General features: G+C 61.6%; 10 protein-coding genes across 10 annotated transcripts; 5 read left to right on the top strand and 5 right to left on the bottom strand.

The window, feature by feature from the left end:
* Nucleotides 1-74: 74 nt before the first annotated feature.
* On the bottom strand, nt 75-2,089 carry RHTO_01856 (L-lactate dehydrogenase (cytochrome); the record flags this gene model as incomplete). The annotated part of the gene is made up of 12 exons (XM_016415535.1): nt 75-220; nt 286-353; nt 412-441; nt 502-619; nt 682-723; nt 780-880; nt 941-1,059; nt 1,119-1,450; nt 1,510-1,613; nt 1,674-1,714; nt 1,794-1,871; nt 1,964-2,089. The coding sequence occupies 12 exons, from the start codon at nt 2,087-2,089 to the stop codon at nt 75-77; spliced, it is 1,305 nt and encodes a 434-aa protein (XP_016272509.1).
* Nucleotides 2,090-2,507: 418 nt separating this feature from the next.
* Nucleotides 2,508-4,336, bottom strand: RHTO_01855 (L-asparaginase; the record flags this gene model as incomplete). The annotated part of the gene is made up of 11 exons (XM_016415534.1): nt 2,508-2,603; nt 2,670-2,755; nt 2,812-2,910; nt 2,991-3,207; nt 3,269-3,386; nt 3,453-3,468; nt 3,530-3,639; nt 3,702-3,784; nt 3,867-3,912; nt 3,973-4,077; nt 4,149-4,336. The coding sequence occupies 11 exons, from the start codon at nt 4,334-4,336 to the stop codon at nt 2,508-2,510; spliced, it is 1,164 nt and encodes a 387-aa protein (XP_016272508.1).
* A 755-nt stretch (nt 4,337-5,091) lies between these two features.
* RHTO_01854 (cytochrome c oxidase subunit IV) lies at nt 5,092-6,146 on the top strand (the record flags this gene model as incomplete). The annotated part of the gene is made up of 5 exons (XM_016415533.1): nt 5,092-5,181; nt 5,421-5,535; nt 5,607-5,735; nt 5,954-6,069; nt 6,129-6,146. The coding sequence occupies 5 exons, from the start codon at nt 5,092-5,094 to the stop codon at nt 6,144-6,146; spliced, it is 468 nt and encodes a 155-aa protein (XP_016272507.1).
* A 570-nt stretch (nt 6,147-6,716) lies between these two features.
* On the top strand, nt 6,717-8,364 carry RHTO_01853 (mitochondrial endonuclease; the record flags this gene model as incomplete). Its single annotated transcript, XM_016415532.1, has 8 exons — nt 6,717-6,963; nt 7,042-7,247; nt 7,311-7,445; nt 7,555-7,653; nt 7,778-7,820; nt 7,884-8,066; nt 8,135-8,208; nt 8,269-8,364. 8 exons carry the CDS (start codon nt 6,717-6,719, stop codon nt 8,362-8,364), a joined length of 1,083 nt encoding a protein of 360 aa, XP_016272506.1.
* An 836-nt stretch (nt 8,365-9,200) lies between these two features.
* Nucleotides 9,201-11,125, bottom strand: RHTO_01852 (pyruvate dehydrogenase E1 component subunit alpha; the record flags this gene model as incomplete). The annotated part of the gene is made up of 10 exons (XM_016415531.1): nt 9,201-9,698; nt 9,756-9,877; nt 9,939-10,105; nt 10,164-10,221; nt 10,283-10,409; nt 10,483-10,521; nt 10,631-10,642; nt 10,707-10,737; nt 10,804-10,994; nt 11,081-11,125. The coding sequence occupies 10 exons, from the start codon at nt 11,123-11,125 to the stop codon at nt 9,201-9,203; spliced, it is 1,290 nt and encodes a 429-aa protein (XP_016272505.1).
* Nucleotides 11,126-12,473: 1,348 nt separating this feature from the next.
* RHTO_01851 (uncharacterized protein) lies at nt 12,474-13,493 on the top strand (the record flags this gene model as incomplete). The annotated part of the gene is made up of 5 exons (XM_016415530.1): nt 12,474-12,580; nt 12,793-13,010; nt 13,073-13,188; nt 13,250-13,328; nt 13,384-13,493. 5 exons carry the CDS (start codon nt 12,474-12,476, stop codon nt 13,491-13,493), a joined length of 630 nt encoding a protein of 209 aa, XP_016272504.1.
* A 465-nt stretch (nt 13,494-13,958) lies between these two features.
* RHTO_01850 (G2/M transition checkpoint protein Sum2) lies at nt 13,959-15,954 on the top strand (the record flags this gene model as incomplete). Its single annotated transcript, XM_016415529.1, has 6 exons — nt 13,959-14,009; nt 14,122-14,185; nt 14,264-14,336; nt 14,400-14,493; nt 14,550-15,857; nt 15,916-15,954. 6 exons carry the CDS (start codon nt 13,959-13,961, stop codon nt 15,952-15,954), a joined length of 1,629 nt encoding a protein of 542 aa, XP_016272503.1.
* A 1,436-nt stretch (nt 15,955-17,390) lies between these two features.
* Nucleotides 17,391-18,936, bottom strand: RHTO_01849 (translation initiation factor eIF-5; the record flags this gene model as incomplete). Its single annotated transcript, XM_016415528.1, has 5 exons — nt 17,391-17,498; nt 17,562-18,508; nt 18,639-18,689; nt 18,755-18,807; nt 18,884-18,936. 5 exons carry the CDS (start codon nt 18,934-18,936, stop codon nt 17,391-17,393), a joined length of 1,212 nt encoding a protein of 403 aa, XP_016272502.1.
* A 681-nt stretch (nt 18,937-19,617) lies between these two features.
* Nucleotides 19,618-21,624, bottom strand: RHTO_01848 (MFS monocarboxylate transporter; the record flags this gene model as incomplete). The annotated part of the gene is made up of 7 exons (XM_016415527.1): nt 19,618-19,765; nt 19,828-19,980; nt 20,048-20,302; nt 20,361-20,404; nt 20,485-20,761; nt 20,838-21,173; nt 21,239-21,624. 7 exons carry the CDS (start codon nt 21,622-21,624, stop codon nt 19,618-19,620), a joined length of 1,599 nt encoding a protein of 532 aa, XP_016272501.1.
* A 272-nt stretch (nt 21,625-21,896) lies between these two features.
* RHTO_01847 (tubulin gamma) lies at nt 21,897-24,179 on the top strand (the record flags this gene model as incomplete). The annotated part of the gene is made up of 11 exons (XM_016415526.1): nt 21,897-21,912; nt 22,051-22,083; nt 22,210-22,418; nt 22,479-22,574; nt 22,633-22,722; nt 22,781-23,077; nt 23,146-23,301; nt 23,409-23,567; nt 23,628-23,831; nt 23,914-24,066; nt 24,129-24,179. 11 exons carry the CDS (start codon nt 21,897-21,899, stop codon nt 24,177-24,179), a joined length of 1,464 nt encoding a protein of 487 aa, XP_016272500.1.
* Nucleotides 24,180-24,240: the final 61 nt, after the last annotated feature.

Here is a 24,240-nt window from a genome sequence, read left to right as displayed (position 1 = left end):
CTCCACGTCGCTTTCAGCTCGCCTTGACCCAAAGACCAGATTCCGGTACAGCTGAAATGGCTCTCTCATTGGTTCTACAGCTTCGCAGGCAGCGTCGCCTCCGGCACATATACGAGCGCATCTCGGTCGATCTCGTCGAGGTTTCGATAGCCCGCAACCTCGAGGAGAATGTCGAACTCCGCCAGGAGGCCGCGCATGACATGCCGAACGCCAGCCTCGCCTGTGCGGTGGAAGCGGTCAGAAGTGTTGCGCAGCTGAACGTGAGCAAGGTGAAAAGGGTAGCACCATTAATGGACATCCCGTAGACCCAGGGCCGCCCGCAGAAGACGAACTTTGCGCCGAGCGCAAGTGCCCTATCGAGGTGAGGGTCAGTAGACTGCGCCTGACAGAGCTGCGGAAGACTCGACAGACTTGAAGATGTCGGCAGCCGAGCGAATGCCGCTGCGGAAGGAAGGCTGTCGGTTCTGCCACTAGCGGCTGAGAGAGCGCGGCGCGACTCACGAGTCGAACATGACAGTGATCTTCTCACCGACGCCAGCATCGATGATCGACTTGAGCGCGTCGAGGGAGGCAATAGCGCCATCGACCTGCCGACCGGCGTGGTTCGAGACCACAATGCCTGCGAGCGGACCAGGTGAGCCTGCCGAGTGCCGACCTCTTTACTTGAGGCGAAGAGCTTACCGTCGACTCCCTCTGTCTCTGCGGCACGTTTTGCGTCCGCAACTGCAGAAAAGATCTGTGAGTCTCATAGCGCGAGAAGGAAGCTGAAGATGACTGACCCGACTGGATGCCCTTCAGCACGAATGGCTTGCCTCCGCTAATCTCCTTCCACTGCTTGATCACCCACGGAAGCTGCTCCCAGCTCCAAGGTCGACCGTGCCTGCACGAGGATCCCATAGTCAGCTTAGCAGACGAAAGAGGCGACTGAGTCTTCGCGTACCAAACCAAGTCGATCCAGTACTGTCCCGCTTCAGGAGCGTTGAGGTCCGTGATGCCTTTCTCTCGGCACATGCGCTGGAAGACCGGGTTGGCTTTGCCGAGATCGTGCCCGATACCGCGCTGCATAAGGGGGAGGTGAGCAAGCGACCCCCGCGTCGATTTGGGCAGTCTCGACGCACGTAGAAGGCGTAGTTGGCAGCCGAAATATCTCCGTGACGCCAGGCGAGCTGCCAAGTGTCGAGGGTAAGGATGCAAGCCGAGTAGCCGTTCTGGTGAGCGTCGCGGAGAAGCGAGATCGTGAGCTCGTCGTTTGGCGGCCAGTACAGCTGGAAGAATCGGCCATTCTGGGCGCCGTGAGCTCTCGAGCGACCGGCTCGTGAGAAACCTTCGTCGTTCACGCGCGCGACTTCGGAGATGGGCTGAGATCCGGCGGTCGAGAGGGCGTACGCAAGATTCAGCTCGCCCGCCACTTTCGCAGCGTTGAACTCTCCCAGAGGGTGGTAGATCTTGTCTGCCAAGGGAGCAAGACTCGTCAAGACATGCGAAGCTGACGAGGATGCGTAGACTCACTGATCCCGATTGGCGCGAAGCCAAGCGGAGCGTCAAACTTCCACTCGTACTGGCCAAGCTTGAGCGTGCATGACATGTCTCGCTGGTTGGTGTCAACGAGCATCCTATATAGCGAGGAACGGCGGTCAGCGGAAGGGAAGAAACGGCGGAAGTCTTGAGCGCACCGAGGGATTATCCGCCAGCGATAGAACGCTTCGCGATTAGCCTGTTGAGAATGATAGTCAGCTTGATGCACTGTTCGAGCGGCTGAGTATGTTCAGGCGCCACAGCGGGAAGGAGCTTACCCTGTGCGTCCAGGATACTCCGGCGTTCGAGCTTGCGTACAGCCATCCTCCCTTGCTCAGCGTCTCCTTCGCGACGTTCTACAACGTCGATTCAGAAGCGGAAGCAGAACGACGGAGTCAGCGGACGGCAAGAACTGCTTATCGTGAGGGAACAGCGGATTCCGGCGCACCTCCATCTCGTCCGGGTCTGTGTTGAACTCGGGTAGCTTGCCCTTCGTGGCGCCATCGAGGAAGATTTCACGCTGGTAAAGCGCGTGAGTCGGCGTCGAACGCGGAGGAAGGTCGTCCTTGTTCATTCTCTCGATTCGAGCAGGGCAGGAGCAGGCGTCGAAGCTATCGAGCGGAGGAGGGGCGTCGTACACAGCGTGGATGCGACGTTGGGAGTGTAGATAGAGCAGAAGAGAAGCCTGCGACGGCGGTTCCGGGGCAAGGTGGAGGGTCGGCAGAGGAAGTGACGACTTGAGGAGGTCGACATCTAAATGCGGGTCGCTTGCTCTCCCCGACAGGACTGTTCGGCGTCTCGTAGGCTAAGCATAGTCGAATCGTCGCTGCGAAAGCTTGCGAGGTGTCGGGGAACTGAGCAGACGCGAGTCGGGGAGCGTGAGAAGGTTGCACAGCGAAGGGATAGGATTGCTGCTGCTCGAAGCCGGCAACGTTCTGCGTACCTCTAGATGCGTTGTTCTACTGCAAGGATAGTTTGAGGAGATTGAGTGTCTATGAGGAGCCGGGCTTGTACGAGAGGTAGGACTTGAGTTTGCCCTCGAACGCGTTGCGGATCTCGTCGTTCGTCTTGTTCAACGCGAGCAGAATCTGCGCGAGAGGGGTGTAAGCTACCGCAAAGGGTTGCAGGCACGAAAGCGGGTGTAGACAAGGCACCTGGAGAAGACGGCGAGACTTGACCGGGTTCAGGAGACCGCCAGCAATCATTGAGTCGTAGTTCACGTCACCAGGAACAGCGGCGCCTGTGGACTAGCGTCAGTAACCTATTCATTGAGGTGAAAGCGCCGTGCAAACCCACCGACGTTGATCTTGGTCGAGCGGACCAGAGGAATGCCTTTCGCCGCCGCTGCGTCGATGTCGTGCAGAGCGGCTGCCGGGATTGAGCCAGCGCCAGTCCCTACACGTGCGATACAGGTTAAAGGTGTCCGCACGTTGAGAGGAGGGGAAGATTGTGCAACTCGCCGGCTAGCACAACACCCTTCGCTCCATCCGCAATCGTCGCGTTGAGCAAGCCAAAGTCCGTTCCTTGGTAGCCATACAGGATGTCGACATCCGGCAAAGCAGTGACGTTGCTCAAGTCGAAAGTCTGCTTGAAAGTCGGCTGAGCGGCGGACGAGTAGTAGAAAAGTTTGTCAGAGAGGAGGGCGCCGCTGTAGCCTGGTTCGGGCGAGTCGAACGTGTCAACTGCATTGGCCTGTCCAACTAACGTCAGTGCGTGCAGGGAAACGGAGGAGCGATTCGAAGCTTGAACAAACCTGTGTCTTCTCGCAGTAGTAAGCCTGGCAGACTCGGTCGTTCAAGACAATCAGGGCGCCGCGGTTGCGAGATGCGGGGTGTGAAGCGGTCGTCACGGCTTGAAGAAGATTGTTGGGACTGTTCAGAGAGACATGAGTCGGTGAGGTTGCCGGGTCAAGCTGATGCTGGAGATCGGCGGCTCACCCGTCGGCGCTGATGGCTACTCAACAGCAGAGTATAAGGGTCAGTGTCCAGTCCGAAAAGGTTACGAAGCGACGCACCGGTCGAAGGCCTCATCGCACCGACCACCACAACCGGCTTGTCGCACTGGAGCGTCACGTCCAGCGTGAAGGCGGTCTCCTCGAGCGTGTCGGTACCGTGAGTAATGACACTACGGCCGAGAGAAGCGATCAGAAGAGCGGCTTGAGGCTGAGGAAGGAGGAAGGGACGGACACGCCGTCGTAGGTCGCGTTCGGGGTACAGAGAGCCTTGTTGGCGAGCTTGGTCAGCTTGAGGACGACCGAGTCGGGCATGGACTATCGTAGTTGAGCAGGAGAGGGTCAGATCGGCGGTTCGAGGCGCAATGACCGGGTGAGTAGCAAGTTTCGGGTTACGCACCTCGGACGCAATGTTCGAGACCTGCATGCCGTCGATGTTCGACACACTGCACACAGTCCAGCAAGTCAGCATCTCGAGAGGATATAACGCGAACAACGAAACGCACTGCAGAAGCTCCGGGACGGCCTGGATCAGCTGGCCGACACCAACGACTCCGGCTTGATACGTCGTCGAGTCGAGGTTTGAGGCTGAAGAGCCTGCGATGGTACCGCTATAAGGTGTAGGATGGGTCAGCAACCCGGAAGAGGAGGACAGAAAGGGACGGCGAGGCAGTGAACGCACCCGGTTGCGAGGATGAGCGTCGTAGGCAGTCCTTCGGTCCGGTTACTCGAATACGCGATGTTGAATTCGACGTTCGAAGGACCCGACGCAGCCAGAATCGAAGCCTTCTCGGCCAGCGGACCAGCAAGAGGCGCAGCGGAGACAGCCGTCGCCAAGGTTGCGAGCGAGAAGAGGGCATGCGCGAGCATGGTGATTGGCGGCAAGGAAGTGAGCTTGACGGAGGAGAGGAGGAGAAGCAGGGATGAAGGGAAGAGACTTCGCAAGGATGGAAGGGAAAGCTCGGGAGGCCAAGGTCGGAGCGGGATGGAGAGATGGTCGTCCGTACTAGCGCACGCCGTCGTGGGGTCACTTGAACCGTGCTCTGTCCGCGAAGGAAGCGCGCAGAGTTGGAGGCCGTCGATTGAAGGCGAGCGGGAAGTGAGGGGGTCGTGAGGGATCCCGCGGGAGAGTTAGCGCGAGAGGGTCCCGAAGCCAAGCGCTGTGGGCCTAACTGGGGCAGTGACCGGAGCGCATGCAGTCGGCCGAAGCAAACAATGCGCAGATCGGGGCGTGAAGGACCGATGGGGACTGGAGTAGAGGGCGAGGAGGAGAAGGCAGGATGAGGAGTCCCCCTCGCCCCCCGAGCGTCGTCTGGACGGCCTGTCATGCCTTTCCGATCTAAAGTGATCCACTGGACTCCCCAGCGAGTCCCCCAGCCCGTGCGCCGTGTCAGGACGTCGAGACGAGCCAGTTCAGCGAGGGGAACATCCCGCGACACCGCTCGAGCGCGGGTGCGGCTGGGCTGCCCTTCTCCATGGTGATTGTGCGAGTGTAGTGCAATCCATCGTGAGCTTGCCTGCGCCCGAGAGAGCGAGCGACGTCGTCTGGCGTCAGGAGCTTGTGCTCGCCTTCCCCGTCGCCCATTCGCTGTTCTCCCACTCGCACAAGGCAGCTGCCAGACGCCATGCTCCGCTCGAGTGCCCTCCGCGTTGTCCGCCAGGCGCCCCTCTCGCGCGCCGCGTCCACCCAGGTCGCGCCCGTCAGCCTCTCCAACGCAAGTCGGCCAGCTCCCTCATCGCTACCCTCGCTCGCGCCCAACACGGCTCACGGGAGGTCCATTGTGATTGCATACTGACATTCCAACCCTACATGTCTCGCCACGAACTCGAATGAACCTGCCAAATCTTGTCGACGTCCCGTATCCTCACCCGACCCGACCTTCGCGCAACCGCCCGTCCTCCCCCTCACTCCTATCGCTGTCCGCCTCGCTCTCTGGCCTGAACGCACGCGCAGATTGAGGTTTCGTGGAAGAACCTCTCGCCCGCCGAGCAGGAGCAGACCTTCAAGCACCTCGAGGAGCTGCAGAAGAAGGACTGGAAGGAGCTCTCGCTTGACGAGAAGAAGGCCGGTGCGTTCGCTTTGAGTGTCCGGGCATGTTACACGAGCGCGATTGTGCTGACCGGGACTCGCGCGAACCAGCCTACTACGTCGCGTTCGGCCCTCACGGCCCCCGTGCCCCTCTCGAGGTCAACACCGGCAAGACCATTGGCGGCGTCGTCGCTGCGCTTGGCGCGGCCAGCGTCCTCTTCTACTTGATGCGCAAGAACGGTGAGTCGTCGATTCGGGCGGTCGGAGCGGGTGTCGGGCCGTCACACTCCTCGTCGACCTTCATCCCTTCGAGGATTTCCTTTAGCGCCCCATCTTCTTCCGCACACCCCCCAGGCGTGTCTAGGAGGCTCGTGTGCACCCTGCGGTGCAGGTCGGAAGGCGTTTGGAGCGTTTGTCGCCGAGACTGACGTTTTGCCTTCGCGACCCCGTTTTCGCAGCTCAAGAGACTCCCAAGACCCTCTCCAAGGAGTGGCAGTCTGCAGCGAACGAGAAACTACTTGAGCAAGGCTCAGACCCATTTACGGGCGTTTCAAGCAAAGGATATCAGGGCAAGGTCCGCATCGTCCGAATCCGATTCTCCGCGTGTTTTCGCTGATATTCCTCGTTCCGCAGGGCCAGGTCACGTTCTGAGTCGTCTGTGGAGTATGTCTGTGCAACGGCGAGGTGTTTGCGTCTGTTCTGCGCCGTTGCGGTCGCGGGGAGGTGTGCTCACGACCTCAAGCAAATCCTTCCTTTCCGCCTTCTCCCAACAACTACTTCCGACCCCGCTCCACTCCACCATGGCTAATCGATGCTATCATATTGGACATACCGCTTTTGAGCGCCTTGACGCTGACCTCACCATCCTCGACCTCCTGAAAGCGCGAATCGTTCGCCCTCTCCCCTTCCTCGTCCCTCTCTTCCGCCTTCGACTCTCGACTCCCCTTCTACAGCATCACATTCCACCCAGGCCCTGCTCTCGTGTGGTTCGAGCGAGACGGGCAGTTGTTGCGGTCGTCGTTGTTCTGTCTCTTGTGGATGCGGGTTTCGCAGGCGGGTTCTGGCGGTGCGAAAGAACATTCAGACTCTCAAGCGATGCCTGTGCTTGTGACTATCCCGCAAGAACCGCTGTAATATGAGCCAGCCCTCGACGAGGAGAGCTTCCTCCGTTGCCCTCGTCCACGACCGCTTGACCTCGCCCGCTCGCTTGTTCCGGCTCGGATGTCGTCGTCCATCCTTCATCTCGCCATCGCTGGCGCTTCCGGCCTCGTCCTTGGCGCGGCGGGCGCTTTCACCCTCTCGCGTCCAAAGCAGCAGCAAACCCCGGCCACCGCGCCTCAACCGCAGCCTGGCGCGTCGCCTGTGCCCGTACCGCGACTCGAAAGGCCTGCGCACCCGGCTCAGGTCTACAATGGCAGCCTCGCGCAGGGAGCGGTGCAGGACCGGATCATCAGTGGAGGAACTATCGGTGCGTTTTCCTCGCTCCCTGCAATTCCAGAGCGGGCTTTGTAGACGCAGAAAGTCCTAATACGTTCGTACCAATTAGGCCCCATCTCCGACTTGCTCGTCCGAACGGCTTACACGGCCGCCTACGACCGCCGGAACCGCATCCCTGCATGGACGGCAGAACACCTCACTGCCGAGCTTCTCCAGAACGGCGGAGGGGACCGCCAGAACGCCGTCTTCAAGGAGGACGCGGACGTGCCCGAAATGTTCCGCGCAAAGCTCCTTGACTACTTCAAGTCGGGATATGTGAGCTCTTACGTATCTCGCTTTCGTTAAGCTCGCATACTGACCCTTTCGTACGTGCGACAGGACCGCGGGCACATGGTACCCGCGGCAGACGCCAAGCAGTCGCAGGTCGCCATGTCGGAGACGTTCCTCTTGTCCAACATCGCGCCGCAGGTCGGCGAGGGCTTCAACCGGCACTACTGGGCGTACCTCGAGGCGGTGCATCCCGTTCCTTCCGTCTCGAACTGTGCAAAGGCGCTCGCTTTTGCGAGACGTTCTGCGCATTCCGCCGAAGAGACGAGCTGACTCCTCGCCCGTCGTCACGCAGTTCTGCCGCAACCTCACCAAGTCTTTCGACGATGTCTACGTCTTCACCGTCCCTCTCTTCTTGCCCAAGCGGGATCCGCGCGATGGAAAGTGGCGTGTGGTGCGTTGCAGTTTTCGGTTCCCGAGGCCTGTCCTGCCGGTCATCGTTCTCCTGCCGTCCTTCACAGCAGGGATGGTGTCCACCATCATTAGATGACCTCGACGCTGACGCGCTCTTCCCGCAGTCTTACGAGATGATCGCTCCTCAAGGTGGCCCGCCTTCGATCGGTCCGTTTGCCCTCTTGCGTCTGGTCACGCATACTTCGCTGACATCCTTCCTTCTCCTTGCAGCCGTTCCTACCCACTTCGCCAAGGTCCTCATCGCCTCCCGCGCACCTCACGCCTCCGCCCGCTCGCTTGTCCCGCACGGCTCGTCCGGAGCCATGGATGGCAAGGAGTGGGTGCAGGGCGCCTTCGTCCTCCCCAACGAGCCTATTCCCGACGAGGCGAAGCTGGAAGGGTTCGTTGTTCCGGGTGCGTCGACATCTCGCCGTTCTTCTACAGCTTCTGTTCCGCTGACACCTCTCTCCGATGTCTTGCAGTCGAGGCAGTCGAGCGATCAGCCGGTCTCTCGCTTCTGCCTACGGAGCTCAAGTCAGCGAAGGAGCTCTGCCGGGTACGTCAAGATTCCGTGTTGCTCGCTCCGGTCGCAGATACTGACTCCTCTGTCGAGTAGACGATCAAGTGCGAAGTCGTTGTGCGCCGCTTTGACGATGCGCAAAAGAAGCTCGGCGGTGGGCGCCCGGCGCCTCAACGCCGTCAGACGATGTAGAGCGGGCAGAAGGAGGTCTCTCGTGTGCGAAGGGCGAGAAGGGAGGGGAGGAGAGTTGGGCCGGCGCAGCATCTCAGCATTCTTCCGGTCTCGCAACGCGCATATTTTGGGCAAGATGCGTGAACACGGGCAGGCGAGCTGAGCTCTGTGAGGACTAGCTGGTACGCTCTCGAGACGCAGACAAGGGTGAGGGCCAGGTCACTTTCTAAGCCACAGCGCTTCCTCTTCCTCGAACCAACAGCCCTGCTTCCGACTGTCACTCTTCGCCGTCGTTGGAGGAGATCGTCCCCCCTTCTTTCCTGCCGCTTTCCTCTCGTCGTCTCCCCCTTCTCCTCCTCCCTCTCTTCCGCCTCTCGACTCTCGCCAGCCTTTCTCAGCGTCTTTCTTCGCCCCGCCTCAGCTCATCAACACACTGCAGGCGATCGCTGATCCACAAGAGCGAGGCGAGCTTGCGAACGACTCGTGAAAGGCTGTGGTCGAATCCGCAGCTTCTCTCGCCGTCGGACACAAGCAGAGGGTCCGTATGAATCACAGACTGGAAATTCCCGAGGTTGTTTTCTCTAGATGCGCGCAAAACACGAAGGGAGCGAAGGTTGGAAAGCGGAGAGAGGAAAGGGGAGAACTGAGAACGAGAGGTGGGCTGTGGGAAACATGGACATGGCGGCTGGCCCGATGGCGGCGCGGCTGTGGTAGACGTGAAAGAGAGTAGGGTGACGATGAGGGAGAAGACCGGAAGAGGGAGGCGAAGGAAAGGAGGTAGACGAGGGGGAGGGTACGGCGGAGCGAGGGCCGAATCGAAACGGGAGGCGGAAGAGCGACAAGTGAGAGTCAGGCGCTTAGACGGTCGAGGTCATCGACTCCATCTGGGTGTTGCCGCCAGCGCCGAACTGCTTGGGGCCGTTCGGGAGGAGGTCCGAGTCCTGGTAGTGGTGGACCTCCTCACGCTCGCGACCACGGAGCCACATCGGGTTGGTACCCTTGTAGTAGATGTCGGTCCACATGTCCTTCTCCTGGCTCGGCTCGGGGCTCTTCTTGGCCTCCTCCACCGCCTTCTCGACCGTCGCGCGGACCTCCTTGTCAATCTTCTTGAGCGCCGATTCCTCGATGACGTTCCACTCGAGGAGGTTGTTCTTCAGGCCGGTGATCGGGTCGTTCGACGAGCGCATGTGCTGGATCTCCTCACGTGTGCGGTAGGTCGTGCCCGGGTCCGACATCGAGTGGCCACCGTACCGGTAGGTAACCATCTCGAGGAGAAGGGGTCCCTTGCCGCTCGTCGTCCACTCCTTGGCGAAGCGGACGGCCTTCATGACCGCGAGGACGTCCATACCGTTGACCTGCGAAAAGTTGCGGGTCAGCGAGAACTTTGGACGAACGACGGAAAAGCCACGCACCTGGATACCGGGGATCAAATCGCCGCGCTGGTAGTACTTGGTGTTGGACGAAGAGCGCGCTGCCGAGGTACCCATGCCGTACAAGTTGTTCTCGCACACGAACACGCACGGCAAGTTCCAGACTGTCCATGCGGCCCCTTAGTAACCGCGCATCAAGAACGGTCGAGAGGGAAGGGAACGCACGCTTGGCCATGTTGTACGCCTCAAAGACCTGACCCTGGTTCGATGCGCCGTCTCCGTACATGGCGAAGGTCGCGTGCTCGTTGTCCTGGCCGAGGTACTGCTGCGCGAAGGCGATACCTGCACCGAGAGGGACCTGGGCGCCGACGATACCGTTGCCGCCGAAGAAACTGTTGCGGTAAGGTGGTGAGCGGGTGAAGCGGGAAACGCAGAGCGAAGGAAACGCACGTAGGGGTGAAGATGTGCATCGAGCCACCCTTGCCGTGCGACATGCCGTCGACGCGACCTGTATGGCGTTTCGATCAGTGAACAGAGCTCGAGCGCTGGAAGACGAAGCGCCAGCGCACCGAGGAGCTCAGCAATGACACCCTTGACCGATCCACCTCGCAACGCCGCGAAGGGGTGGCAGCGGTACGCGGTGATGATCTTGTCGTCGGGCTTGATGGCATGGTGCATGCCGACCGAGACAGCCTCCTACATTGCGCGGAAAGAACAAGTCAGCGGATTGCGGCGGAAGCGGGCCGACGAAACGAGCGAAAGAACGCACCTGGCCGATGGCAAGGTGGCAGAAACCACGGATCATTTTCTGCGGGTCATCGTGTCAGTGATTGGCGACAACGCGAGCGAGCGGGAAGCGAGGAGGCGGATGTCGGAATGAACGGGATGGGAAGGGGATTGAGGGGAAGTCGGCGTACAGCCTTGTAGAGCTGCGGATTGATGCGTTGGTCAGTAACGATGCTTCACCAGCGAGTTAAAGCGAATTCAGCGCACCTGGTCGCAGGCCATCTCCATACGGCGCATCCTGGAATTTGGACGAGGCAGAGGTCAGCCACAGCAGCTAAGATCTGCCCAGGGTCGCCCAACGCACTCGACCATGTCCTTGTAGACCTGGACGAGCTGGTTCTTGGGGACCTCCATCTCGAGCGAGGGCGTGTCGCATCGGTACGCCTTGAAGTACTCCTCGTGGAGCTGGACCTTGACCTTGTCGCCCGAGGTGTCGATCGCGCGCGCCGAGTCGGCGGTCGTCTGCACGGAGCGTGCGAGGGCCGGCGTGCGAGCCTGTCGTTGTACGCGAGAGCGATGAGGCGGTCAGTGAGGACAGAGCGCCGCCGAGGGGAGCGATGTCGCGCGAGAGAGATGCGCACCTGGACGGCGGGGCGGATGGTCTTTGCGAGAGTGGTACGGAGCATCGTGGCAAGCAGCTGGTGGCCCGTGAGCAAGCGGACGCTGTCGAGGAGGGAGACCAACCCAACGCCGCATCGCCAGCTTGGGGTCGACCTCAGACACACACTCCCGCTCGCTTTGGAGGACCGCTGGCAGGCTAGGATGCCTTACAAACAGCTCACGTACGACCTGCGCGCGTCGCCGCTGCGTCCGCCGCTTCCCTCGCTCCTCTGGGACCCACTCTCCTCGCTTCATCTCTCGGTCGTATCCCGCCACGGATCTCGCCTGGATGGACGTGCCATAGCTCGGGACGTCACATGAAGGCTCTGATTGGGCAATGCCGGGCATCTCTGGGCTCATCAAGTGCTGAGGGCGCGCTGGAGACGGCTGCCGAGATACTCGGATCCCGGTCGTCCTCCTCAAAACTGTGGGAATGGCGCTCATTGCTAGGCAAGTACCGGGGACGGCCTACCATGCTATAACGATGCTTTCCGGGCCGCTTTCGAGCACTTCCAGTCTTGTCGAACACGTTTGCGACGGTTGAGACGGCGGTGGAGGAGGCCAAGAAGAGCCCCGAGGCGACTTATGAGAAAGACATGTGGACCGACATCGACTGCCAGGGCGCGGCACCGATGTGGCTGCGTGGTCGCGAGCGCGGCGAGGTCCACCGCTGACAGGACCCGGACCTCCTCCCGAACGGCCGGCAGCAGTTCGGCGCTGGCGGCGTCTCGCATATTTGCTGCTGCTGCGTACTTCTCATTGCTCACAGCTACATGGAGCGCCTCTGCTCCGCATCTGCCGCTCGCAGTCCCCTTACCCGCACTTCAGCGACGAGTCCTCGTTCTCCGCCGTACACTTCGTGCAGCTTCCCTCTCTTGCTCTAGCGGATTTGGTCGTCGCGCGACATGCTATAGCAGCGCTCGCTCTGTGTAACAGCCAACGAGAGAGGCCGAGGTCGATAGCCGACGAGCGAACGCGAGCATCGAAGTTGTCCTCCTCCTCGCCAAACAAGCTCTCGAGAACATGCCGCACGCTTCCGCAGTGCTTGCTAGCTCAAGTGGAGGCGCTCATAATTTCAAGAAGCTCGACGCCGCACGCGCGTCGATTGCTCTCCGGCAAACGCGTCTTCCTGCTCCAGGTTTCGAAGTGCGAAGCGACTCGGACACCTTTCGATACTCGCCTCTCTTGCTCTTCCCTCCTGCGCTGTGTTGTCTGTTCTCCTTGCAGTCTGCCTGCTCGCCTCTTTTACGATCTCAGCGGCGCCGCAACTCGCTCTCCTCGCCTTCCGCCGACCTTCTTAACCTCAACCTTTGCGATCGAGCAACCTCACCTCCGGCTCACCTCCACCTCGCAAACACTCCTCAGCCGCACACCATGAGTCTTCACGGCGCAGGCGACTTGAGCGGCGTACCAGGCGGCAGACACGCGAACCTCGCCTTCTCTCTTTCGAAGCTGTTGAGGGAGAAGATGGCCAATCATGGGTTCGTGCCGGGCTTGAAGGGCGGGCATGGGATGAGCATGACGGGAAAGGGGAAGGGAGGAAGAGCGGGAGGGGACTTGAGCGCAGCATCGTTTCTGGTGAAGCGGTGTCCGCCCGCGACCTTGGCGAGACTGGACGAGGAGCACGGCTGCTTTTGGTGGGCGCCCTTTCGTCTTTGTGCCGCGCTTGTACTGATGGAACTCGCGCTGGCAGCGGCCAACTACGATCCGAAGCCTCGCCCTGTCACGGCTACAACGAAAACGACCGGCGAGCGATATGCATCGAGGATTTGCGCGACGACGTCGAGCGCGAGGAGGTCATCTATCAGCAGCTTGAAGACGAGGGCTATTTCGTCAAGGACGAATTGAAGGCGTTGTTGGGCGAGGGTGAGCGGGAACGGAGCAAGCGGCGAAGAGGGACTTGCGGTCTTGGTGCGCTCGTCAATATCGCTACCTCAGCGTCTCTTACTGACGAGATACGACCCCATGGACAGAGTTCCAGGCAGGTCTCGAGCCAGAGAGCGGGTCTTGTCCTGCTGGATACGCTCGCGTCGGATCAAGGCGGGAAGGCGCACCATTCATCTGCCAGGACATCGCATCGCCGTACTCCGTGCGTTGCTGCGTCTCCCTCGCGACGTCTTCGGCCCGCTGACGAGCTCGACTGGACGCAGTGCGGCCGGGAACAACGAGACTGCTACGCTCAGCCAGGCGTCTTGCAGGCGGAGTGCACCGACGGCGAGTGCGAGATCAGTGCGTTCTCCTCCTCCGCCTTCTCCAGTATCTCAACTGACACTTGTCTGCGCAGTGATGTGCCAGGGGGGCTGGCGATTCCACAACGTCGATCCGGACGAAGAAGGCTACGGCGGCGCGTCCTGCGTTCCCTCCAAGCCGCTCTTCTTCAACCCGCCGCCCTAGCGACGTGTCTCGTCGACTTCGCTCGTCGCAACTCTTCTCTGCGGCCGAAGGAGGCGGAAGGAGGAGGGTTCCATTCTGCATGCCGGTTGTCCTCGCATGAACCGGCCGTTCTCCCTCGTACATCTTCTACAGCCTCGCTTCTTGGTGTATATACCATATTGGGCTCTGCATGGTCGTCGTGATCCTCAGCGTCGTCGAGGCTGCAAGGCTTCTGGGACCAATCTGGGGCGGAGCGAGAACGAGTCGAAATGGCTTTGATGGCTTCTGTTCGTTGCCGTGCTAGCCCGACAAATCCTTTTAAGTAGTCATTGACCCAGAACAGCAGTGCATCAGTGGTCAGGCAACGATTCGACGACTCGACCCTCGACTTGCTGGTCGTCGCCTGCGGAGGTTGCCTTCGTCTCGCTCACGTCGACCGCTCGCGACTTCCTCTTGCAGCACGCGAGAGCACCGCAGGCAGCGACCATGGCGGCCCAGTTCATCGGCTCGCACATCTCGCTCGTGTCGAAGAGCGATGTGAGTCCTCGTCCCCGCTCACCTGCACCGCGACTCGCTCACGGCCTGTAGCAGTCGTGGGGGTTGCTGAGAGGCTAGGTAGTACGGTGCTGACCGTCTCTTACGCGCGCAGATCCGCTACCAGGGTGTCCTGCACTCCATCGACCCGGCCGCCGCGACAGTCTCGCTCGAGAGAGGTGCGTCTCGCTCCGTCGAGCCTGTAGGGGATGGCACAGATCGAGGGCAATGCGCTGACCACGTGTCACATCTTACAGTCCGCTCGCTCGGTACAGAGGGCAGGAAGGAGAACCCCGCTGAGGAGGTTCCCGCCAGCGACACCGTCTATGAGTGCGTCCGGCTTGCTGTGACTGGTCGGGAGAACGTCACTAATCTACAGAGCGACGCGCGCAGCTTCATCGTCTTCCGCGCGTCGGACGTCAAGGACTTGCAGATTGAGGCGCCGACAGCGAACGACTCCGCTCCTCAGGACCCTGCGATTGTCGGCGTGCGTCTCTCAACTACTCTTGCCATGCGGGCTTAGCTGATGATGTACCTTTACAGACCGCCGCGCCGGCTTCGTCTGCTGCCCCCGCCGCGACTTCGCCCGCTCAGCCTGCTCCCGCCTCTCCTCCCAAGCCCGCACAGCCGCAAGCTCCTGGCCCTCAATCTCCGTTCCTCCCTCCGCCTCCTCCTCATCTCGCCGGCGGCTCGCCTTTCGCGCCGTACCCGCCTCCCTTCCCCTCTCCCTTCGGCGCACCCGGTCCCTTCGGTCCTCCCGGCGGGTTCGGCCGCCCCCTCCCGCCGCATCCGTACCCTGGCTTCGGTGCTCCCGGCCCTTTCGGCGCACCGGGCCCGTTCAGTCCAGGTGGACCTGGCGGCTTCCCCGGCCAGCCTCCGTTCCCGCCGCAACAGCCGCCGCAACAGCAGCAGGCGCCGCCTCAGGCTCCTCAGCAAGGACCCGTCAGTCCCGCCGGTCCCGCTGCGGCTGCTCCGCCCCAGAAAAGCGATGCACCGACCTCGTCTGCTCCCGCCGTCCCTCCGACGGCTCCTGCGCCCGTGACGCCGAACGAGACTCGCCCTGAGACGAATGGCGCCGCCATGATTTCATGGTCGCCGACTGCTCCCACCGACGCTGCTCAGACCGCCTCGCCGAAGAAGCAGCCGGCCGACATCGAGCAGCTCGCCAAGGACATGTCGCGCGCGAACCTCGGGCAGGCGCCTCGTCAACAGCAAGGCGGCCGTCGTGAAGACGGCATCGGCCCTTCGCTCTTCTTGGGCTCGTCGCAGGTCTCGGGCTCGTCGCAGGGCCGCGAGAACCAGAACCGCGCAGGTCGCGCTCTGCAGCCGTACCCTGGCGGCGCCGGCGGCAAGCAGGCTGTCCCCGTCCCCGACACCGAGTTCGACTTTGCCAAGTCGAACGCCGCTTTCCAGAAGCCCTCGGCTCTCCCGGCCGCTGACGCTGCTGCTGGTCCCTCTACCGGTGGCGACACGGCTGGCGAAGGCGAGGCGCAGGCTCCCGAAGGCGACGACTTTGTTGTCCCGCCTCCGACCGAGAACTTCTACAACCCGAAGAAGTCCTTCTTCGACTCGATCTCGTCCGACGCCAAGACGCGCACCGACCCGGCTCAGCAGTCGGCGATGGGCAGGTACGGCGGCATGGGTGGCGGAGGATACGGTGGAGGAAGGTACGACAGGCAGAAGGAGCGCGAGCGGAATATGGAGGCGTTTGGCGAGACGGGCGCCGGGCTCGGGCGCGGCGGACACAGACGCGGACCTGGAGGAGGCGGTCGCGGCCGTCGTCAGGGCGGAGGCGGACAGGGCGGTGGACAAGGAGGTGGACAGGGCGGCGGATATGGCGGTGGCCAGCGGGTGCGTCTGCTTCGACCTCGCCTCGTCATTGCGACTCACTGACACTCTCGGTTCGCAGTATGGCGGCCGCCAGCAGCAGCAACAACAGCAGCAGTAAACGCGAGATACCCTTCATTTCTCATTCTCTCGCCTCTTCACGACTTCCCATTCACCTCGCGCCTCTCTGTCTCTCCCTTCTCTAGCAAAAGTGTAACGCCTGAACGCGCAGACCGCGCCGCTCTTCGTCCTTGTCTCAGCTCTTGTCGCTGCAGGCTCAGGATCAGCTCGCTCTCCATTCCGTCGCCCAGTACGCGTTGCGCATCTCCACTGACGTGAATCAGACTACCTGTGAGCCAGAAGATTGTCGCCGTGGGCCGGGCCTGCGAATCGTCCTGCTCAGCTCCCGCAATCCTCCTCTTCCTTCTCCCATTCACTTTGATGCGTTCGGCTTCCACTCCTCGCGCTTGGCAGGAACGGCTCGCGTGGCCCTCTGCCGCGCTGCGCGAAGACGCCTAAGGTTTCTGAGATGCTGTCGCCGCGCAGCCGGCCCTTCTCGCGCCTCGCAGCTTCGAGGACGACACCGCTCACCACACCGGCGCAGCCACTTGGGAGGGTGTTCGCAGCTCACGGACATACTGACACGAACCTTGGGTCACCGTCGCCCGCCAGCACGGCCCAGTGGAACGGTCAAACGAGCTCGAGGGGTCCGAGCAACGAGGAGAACGACAGTCAGAGACGTCCCGAGCCGCCAGGAGACCTCGCTCTCCTGCTCAACAGTCGATACGATCGGCGGTACACACCCCGTCCAGCAGGCTCGCACAGCTGCTCGCGAGGTTGACGAGTCCGAGCGGTCTGGCGCCGGAGAACCACCTCGCGAGCCGGCTCGAGCCGGTGCTACGGGCGTCACTGTACGACTGAGGTTGTCTTTGACTCGCGAGACTGCTCAGGCAGGCGCAGCTTGGGTCTCGGGGGCGTTGAAGCGGGCGCGGAGAGACCGACGGCCTTCTCAACCTGCGGAGGGCTCGAAGGCTCGCTCTCGACGAGTGGAGCAGCACTGCGCTTCGTGCCGGCCACATTGCGCTGTAAAGACGCTCCACCGGAGGAGGACGGCACCAATGCGACACCCTCGCGACCATATTTCGCTGCCCCGCTGACCCTCGTCGCTACGTGAAGGGGAACCTATGCCCGAGTTTTCGCCCGCCACGCCAAAACGCTTCTTCTGACCTTTGCGGTCCGAACGAGCCTATTGCGAGCGCGCCAACCATCGTCGCTGTCGGGATATCGAGCCGTTTCGTCTGGACGCTTTCCTGCTCACTTCGACCGCTGCGTCGCTGCTTTCGCGGCTCAGCGTCAAGTGCCTGATGTCGCCAAGTACCGCTGGACGTCGCGCAGCGAGCGATATGAGGAGAGGACGACGACTTGCGCACAAGTCTGCCTTCGTTCTCTCACCTTCAGTTCACTGCAACTCACCAAATCGCGTCCGTCGCCCAGATGAGGAGTAGTGCAGCGTTGTTACAGTCGACAAGCGGGAGAAAGAACCAGGGAACCCAGGCATCACGACTCCTCCTCGTCCGATTCTTCGTCCGATTCCGCCTCCTCGAGCCACTTGACCATGGGCTCGGCCGCCTTGCGCACGCGCTTGGAGACGTCCTTCGAAACGTACTGTAGGAAGAGCCCGACAGTCAATACATGGTGAGCGAGAGGAAGGAGGGGGAGCAAACGGACCTTCTTGCTGACGTGAGTCGCAAAGTGCTTGATCGCGTCCTCGTCCATGATGTCGTTCTGGTAGAGGACCATCAAGACCTTGGGCGTCTGTGCAACCGCGTCGGGGTAGTCGTCGCCGAGAAGCCTCTCGATGCCGCCCCCGAGCGCCTTGACAGCCTTGTCCGAGTTGGTGAGCTTGGCGAGCAAAGCGAGGTACTTGGGCAACTCGTCGGCGACCTTGTCGGTGAAGAGGGCGGGGAAGAGGTAAGGAAGGAGACGGTGCGTCTTCTTCGCGACGCCGCGCGCGTCGGCCTCCTTGTAGATTTCGGCGGCCGAGACCTCGTCCTTGTTCTCCTTGACCCAGGTGGCGAACTCGGCGTACGGTCCACCAGCCTCGTCGTCATCGTCGTCGCCCGCGAGGAGAGACGAGTCGCCCGAGACGCCCAGGGCAGCCATGCGCGCGGCAACAGCCTCGGGTGAAGTGTCCTCGCCCCAATCCTCGTCCGCCTCGCGCTGCGCAATGAGCTTGGCAGCCTGCTCCTCGCTCATGACCTCGGCAGCACCCTCGCGGATCTTGCGCGTCAACTCGTCCTGGTCGTCGTCCTCGTCCTCGTCGACCTGTCCCGGCTGACCCGCGATCGAGTCGGCACCGGCCGCACCCTTCTTGCCCTTCTTCGAAGCCTTCTTGGGCGGGTTCTTGACAATGTAACCGCTGAGCTTGTGACGCATGTCGATGTCGCCGACGTGACCGCAAGCCTTGCAGTCGGCCGTGATGTACTCGTCCTTCGAGACGATGAGCTCCGTCTCGGGGTTCTTGCACGACTGGCACAGGACGAACTTGTCGATGAAGCCGTCGAGGAGCTCGCGCATGCGGTTCTGGTCGTGGGCGCCGTTGACAATGTAGCGCTCCGTGTCGTCGTTGCAGGTCGACTGGGCGCCGAGCTCGGAGCCGAAGTACTTGGTCGGGTCTGCGCGGCGTCATGAGGCGGGTCAGCTGTTGCTCCTGCGTCCGGCTCCGCCTGCAAACCGCTCGATGCGCCGTCTCCCGGCCCCGAGCCAACCGCCGGTCCCTCGCTACACTCAAGGAGCGTAGCTCACATGAAGCAGGACGGTTCAGAGCCCTAGCAACGTCGGCCATGTTGGGCAGGACTGCGCAGACGGACGAAACGAGGTCAGCTTCAAGATGTCCACCTGTCAGACACGCCGCAACTCACCCGTCTTGATACCGTTGCCCCTTCCCTCAATCTTGGTGAGGAGCACCGGCATCCTGCGAGACGGAACAACACAGCGGAGTGCCGAAGGTCAGCATCACCCTTTGCCGAGGACAAAGGAAGTCGACGCACTTGTAGCGGTAGAAGCTGTCCTTGACGTCGCGGCGAATGTTGACGGTAGCCATGATTGCTGTGATTGGGTTGGTCGGGCGGGATTTACGAGAAGATGCGATGGCACGGATCGAAGGGATGGAGTCGGACGTTCAGTCGATTAGCGGTGGCGCGCAGGGACATAAGCTGGGCGTCCGTCTGCGGGCAGTCCGGAGTGTGTCAGTACATCTGTCCGCTCTGTACGGGCGCTCGAGCGTGAACTGACCAAGTCGAGGTTGCGAGAGATGTCTGGAGGGACGGCGGCGGGACAGAGACGGGGGCTCGTTTGAGGCGGGATGGCGGGCGAGAGAGCGGAGTGCGAGTGTGGCTTTGAGCGGTGCGCGTGTGCTCTGGCAAGCAGGTGCGCGGTGTGAGCGTGAGCGAGTGGCGAGAGCAAGAAGAGGACCTCCGAGCGCGAAGTCACACTTTGTATTCAACTTTGTATTGGCATTACACTCGAAGGAATACAAACGCGCGACTCGCCTCTTGCGACGCCGGAGGAGGGCGTGGCAACCAGGATCGAAGGGAAACGTCGACTTGTCGTCGCGGGAGAGGTGAGAGGTCCGTCGGAAGAGGCGGGCGAGGAGGAGAGCGCGAGAAGCGTTCTCGAAACCGCTTTCGAGTGGCTTCAACACGCCTACACGATTTGGTGAACCTTGCATCGTCTTTGCGCGCAATAACGATACGCCTCTACTCCTCGCCAGCAAACGCGCGGCTCACCCCGACGAACTCCCCCTCCTGACCCTCTCCCTCCTCTGCTTCGCCCTCGCCCACTTCATCCCCGCTCCGCCAAACGCACTCGCAAACGACATGACCCCCACGAAGATGATGACCTTGCGGAAGCCGTATCGACCCCAGGACGAGCTGCCTCCGCAAAGACGGTCAGTCGACGCGCTTGCAGGGGAGAAAGGGGAGAAGGGACGCACTGTTCTTGCGCCACTTTCTGGTCGTAAAGGGTTGTGGAGATGAATGGACCGATGATGGATGCGCAGCCTCTCACGATCCCGAAAGTGCAGAAGATAAGCGTCGACAGGTGAGGATTCGCGCCGGCTGAATCACGTGCTGCGGCCCCCCAACAGCTGTTCGTCCAAAGCAACTGTCAGAAAGAGCCTCGAGAGGAAAGAATGCATAAGAAGCGCTACGCACGAGCAGCTCTGCGAGAACAGACTGAACAGCACCGCGAACGCAAACACCGCGCCCAAGCTACTCGCCAATCCCCAAGCCGTCAACGCCAGCACCGCTCCGCAGACGCCCATCACGGCGATCGTCCACTCGACGGAGAGGTCGGATGCATAGCCGGTCACGGTTGAGCCGATTGAGGAGGAGAGGTTGAACGCTACCACGACAATGTTGGCGGAGAGGGGGGAAGCGAGGGAGGTCGTGTAGGTTGGGAGGTAGAGACTGCGACGAAGAGGAAGTCAGCGTAGATGCGGAGCGAGACTGGTGGAGAATCACGCACGAGACGGGGAAGTACGCGAGCGACGAGACGAAAGACGTGGCAGTCTGCGACCGGCGACATAAGCGTTCAGCACCGCGCAAGTTTGACAGCGAACGCAGCGCATGCGAGCCATCCGTGAACGCACCATCATCAACACCACCGGATCCTTGAGAAACCTCGCGTCGCCCGTCGCGAACCACGGACCCCTCTCGCCCTTCGGCCTCGTAGGCGGCACCCTGGGCCTAATCAGCCACACGGCAACCGCATAAACCGCCCCGGTGATGGCAGCCCAAACTCGACACATGGTTGCGAAGCCGTGGCGGTCGAGGAGGGTAGAGATGATGAAGGGGAAGACGAGGCCGCCGATGCCGGTGCCGGCGAAGACGATGCCTGAGGCGAGGCCGCGGCGCATGTGGAACCAGCTGCGTGGGAATGAGAAGAACCGCAGTCAGTCGGATGCTCTTGCTCGAGGCAAAGGGGAGAAGGGTGCAGACGAACGAGTTGAGCCACAGCAAGACCGGCGCATACAACACCGCGCCTGAAAGTCCCTGCACGATGCCCTGCAGCAGAATGAGGTGCCAAACCTTGGTCGCCCAACTCGATGCGAGCATTGCAAGGCAGTTGACGACAGCCGAGCCCCATAGGATGGGTTTGACCCAGTCTGGGTATCGTCGGAAGAAAGTGATGACGAGTATCGGAACCATGAACATGACGGCGAGGAGGACTGTCGCGATTGCTGAGAGGGCGGCGAGGGAGGATTGCTGCCAGGGGTCGTGGGATTGGAGGTAGACGAGGACGCTCGGCATCGAGTACGAGAAGCCCCAGATGAAGGTTCTGCGGGCGTACGGGGGACGTGTCAGTCTGCTCGAGGGCGAGTCAAGGAGGAATAGGAGACGCACTCGAGGATGAAGGCGGCAACAACGAAGGACCACGCTCCGCGCCCTCTATCCACGGGCGGCAGCTCCGACATCTCGTGATCCGCTTCGTCGCCCATGCTCATGCGCCTCATACGCTGCCGCACCGGCTCTTCCGCCGCTCCAGCACTGCCCTCTCGCGACCCTCGTGCTCGCCCCACAGCATCAGCGGCCGCATCGGTTCCCTGTGCGGCTGGCAAGACAGGCAGATGCTGTATCGGTGTCGATGCGCGCGACTCGAGAGGAGAGTTGAGCTTCGAGTCGGCGAAATCGCTCCATCCGGCCGACGAGGAACGAGAGAGGGGCGGGCGCGAGTCGAAGCCGCGAGCGAGGACGGGGCGTGGAGCTGCGAGTTCGATAGACTCGTCCATGGCGGCGCAGGTCTTCTGAGCGAGTACTGAGCGAGTGAGAGAGTGCGAAGGGGAAGGAGAACGTCGGGAGGACGGACAAAGCCGAGTCAACGAGGGGGGCCGGTAGGAGGGTTCGTTGCTGCGTTGTATGCGACGTTGCAGTGCATCTGCAAGCCTCGACTCGTCGTCCAGAGCGAGCTGAGCGCCGTTCCTTCGTTTCCCTCGACGACAGCCAACGCGACGAGGCGCGAGCAGTGGTCGACCCGCTCACCTCGTACTCACACTCGCTCAGGATGCCCAGGGAACTCTGTGAGTACACTGACACTAGGGTTATGGCGTGGCCAAGCTCATCGGGCCATCCAACTCGCTCACCGCGCCGTGGCATCCTCGCGGAATCCTCATCTGTTTGGTGACAGTGGAGCTGATTCGCCGCTCGTGCGCCCGCAGTGACCGTCTCGGTGGGACAAGCAGGCAACAGTGGTGCGTTCCGACCCGCTCTTCGGCTCCCGCTGCGTTGCCGCCCACTCACTCGACTCTTGTTTCCCTCCGCTCCTCTCCGCTCCCTCTCGATAGTCAGCGGCGAATTCTGGGCCCAACTCTGCGCAGAACACGGCATCTCTCCCGATGGACACCTCGAAGACTATCCTTACGCTCCCTCGGCCACTTCACTCGGCGACAGCCAGACACCCTTCGCTTCGACCTCGTCCCTCGCAAACCAGTCTCAACCGTTCCATGATCGCAAGGATGTGTTCTTCTACCAGGCCGACGACGAGAGGTATATCCCGCGGGCGGTCATGATCGACCTGGAACCGAGGGTGAGTTGCGCGCGACGACGTTCCGCTTGGGGAGGGGACTGACTTCGGTTATTTGGACAGGTCCTGAACCGCATCAAGTCGGAAAGCAAGTACAAGAACCTGTACAACCCGGAGAATTTCTACAGCTCGCCCGAGGGAGGAGGAGCAGGCAACAACGTGCCTTTCGATCCTTGCGCTTTCCTCTACCAGTCTCGCTGAACCGTTCGTCGCGCAGTTCGCCCGAGGACACGGGTATGGCGACTCGACGTGGAACGAGATTTCGGAGATGCTCGAGCGGGAAGCGGAGGGGAGCGACAGTCTCGAGGTGCGTCCCTCCTGCGCTCCCTACGCGAACTGACCGCTCACTTTCGCCCCGCACGCAGGGCATCATGCTCCTGCACTCGATAGCCGGCGGCACAGGCGCAGGTCTCGGCTCCTACATCCTCGAGCGCCTCTCGGACGTCTTTCCGAAAAAGCTCATCCAAACCAACTCGGTCTTCCCCAACGCCGACACGGGTAACAGCGACCTTGTCGTCCAGCCCTACAACTCGATCCTGACGATGCAGCGACTGGCGGAACATGCGGATAGCGTGGTTGTGTTGGATAATAAGGCGCTGAGCAGTATTTGCCAGGAGAGGCTGCATGAGGATCAGGCGAGTATGGTGCAGATCAACCAGCTCGTGCGTTCCTTCCCTTTCTTTTCCTCCACTCTTCTTCCGCACTATACCCTCGCTGACGCTCGGCGCAGTGCTCAACCGTCATGGCGGCCTCGACCCAAACGCTCCGCTACCCCGGCTACATGAACAATGACCTCGTCTCGATGGTCGCGAGCTTGATCCCGACTCCGAGGTGCCACTTCTTGACGACGAGCTATACGCCGTTCATGAGTGACAAGGCTGAGCAGGTGAGTGCGCGCCGGTGACTCTCTCCGCGGTGACCCGTTCTTCCTGAGCGGCGTCCTGCTTTGCCGTGTCAAGCTCGTGCGCACACCCTCCCTTCGCTCGCTCGCAGGCCCGCGCAGTCCGCAAGACCACCGTCCTCGACGTGATGCGGCGCCTCCTCCAACCCAAGAACCGTCTCGTCTCGACCTCGTTCGCGAGCGACGCCAAGTCCAATTGCTACATCAGCACGATGAACATCATCCAGGGCGACGATCTCGATCCGAAAGACGTGCGTCCCTTCCCCCCTTCTAGCGCGCGTTGAGAAGCTGAAGATGGGATCGGCGCGCAGGTCCACAAGTCCCTCATCCGGATTCGCGAGCGCTCCCTCGCGCAATTCATCCCCTGGGGTCCAGCATCGATCCAAGTCGCGCTCACGAAACCCTCGCCGTACGTCAAGGCCCGCACGGCGCTGAGGGCGCTCGAAGCGAATGCGCCCCCTCCGCCGCCGAGGGTGTCGGGATGTATGATCGCCAACCATACAGGGATCGCCTCGGTGCGTTTGACATCCTCCTTCTTCCCCGAGAACGAGGCTGACGAGCAGGGAGGGAGGACAGCTCTTCGCGCGCCAACTACAGCAATTCGACTCGCTCTTCAACCGCAAGGCCTTCTTGACCGAGTTCCAGCGCGAAAACATGTTTGAGAACGGACTCGAACCGCTCAGTGAAGCCCGGGCGGTCGTCAAGGAGCTGATTGAGGAGTACAGGGCCGCCGAGAAGGTTTCGTATGTGGTGCGTTTGCGCGGTTTCTCTCGAGCTTGCGAGGGGTCGCTGAGGGTTGAGTGTGTGTGCAGGACTACGGCGCGCCCGCCTCGCTCGACTCGGACCCGCGGCAGCGTCCCTAACGCCGTTCTCTCGCTCACGTCGCCCGCTTCGAACCCTTATCGCGCCCTGTTGTGCCCTCTC

Source organism: Rhodotorula toruloides (genome assembly GCF_000320785.1).
Source record: "Rhodotorula toruloides NP11 unplaced genomic scaffold Scaffold15, whole genome shotgun sequence".
NCBI lineage: Eukaryota > Fungi > Basidiomycota > Microbotryomycetes > Sporidiobolales > Sporidiobolaceae > Rhodotorula > Rhodotorula toruloides.
This window is presented reverse-complemented; position numbering and strand designations above follow the sequence as displayed.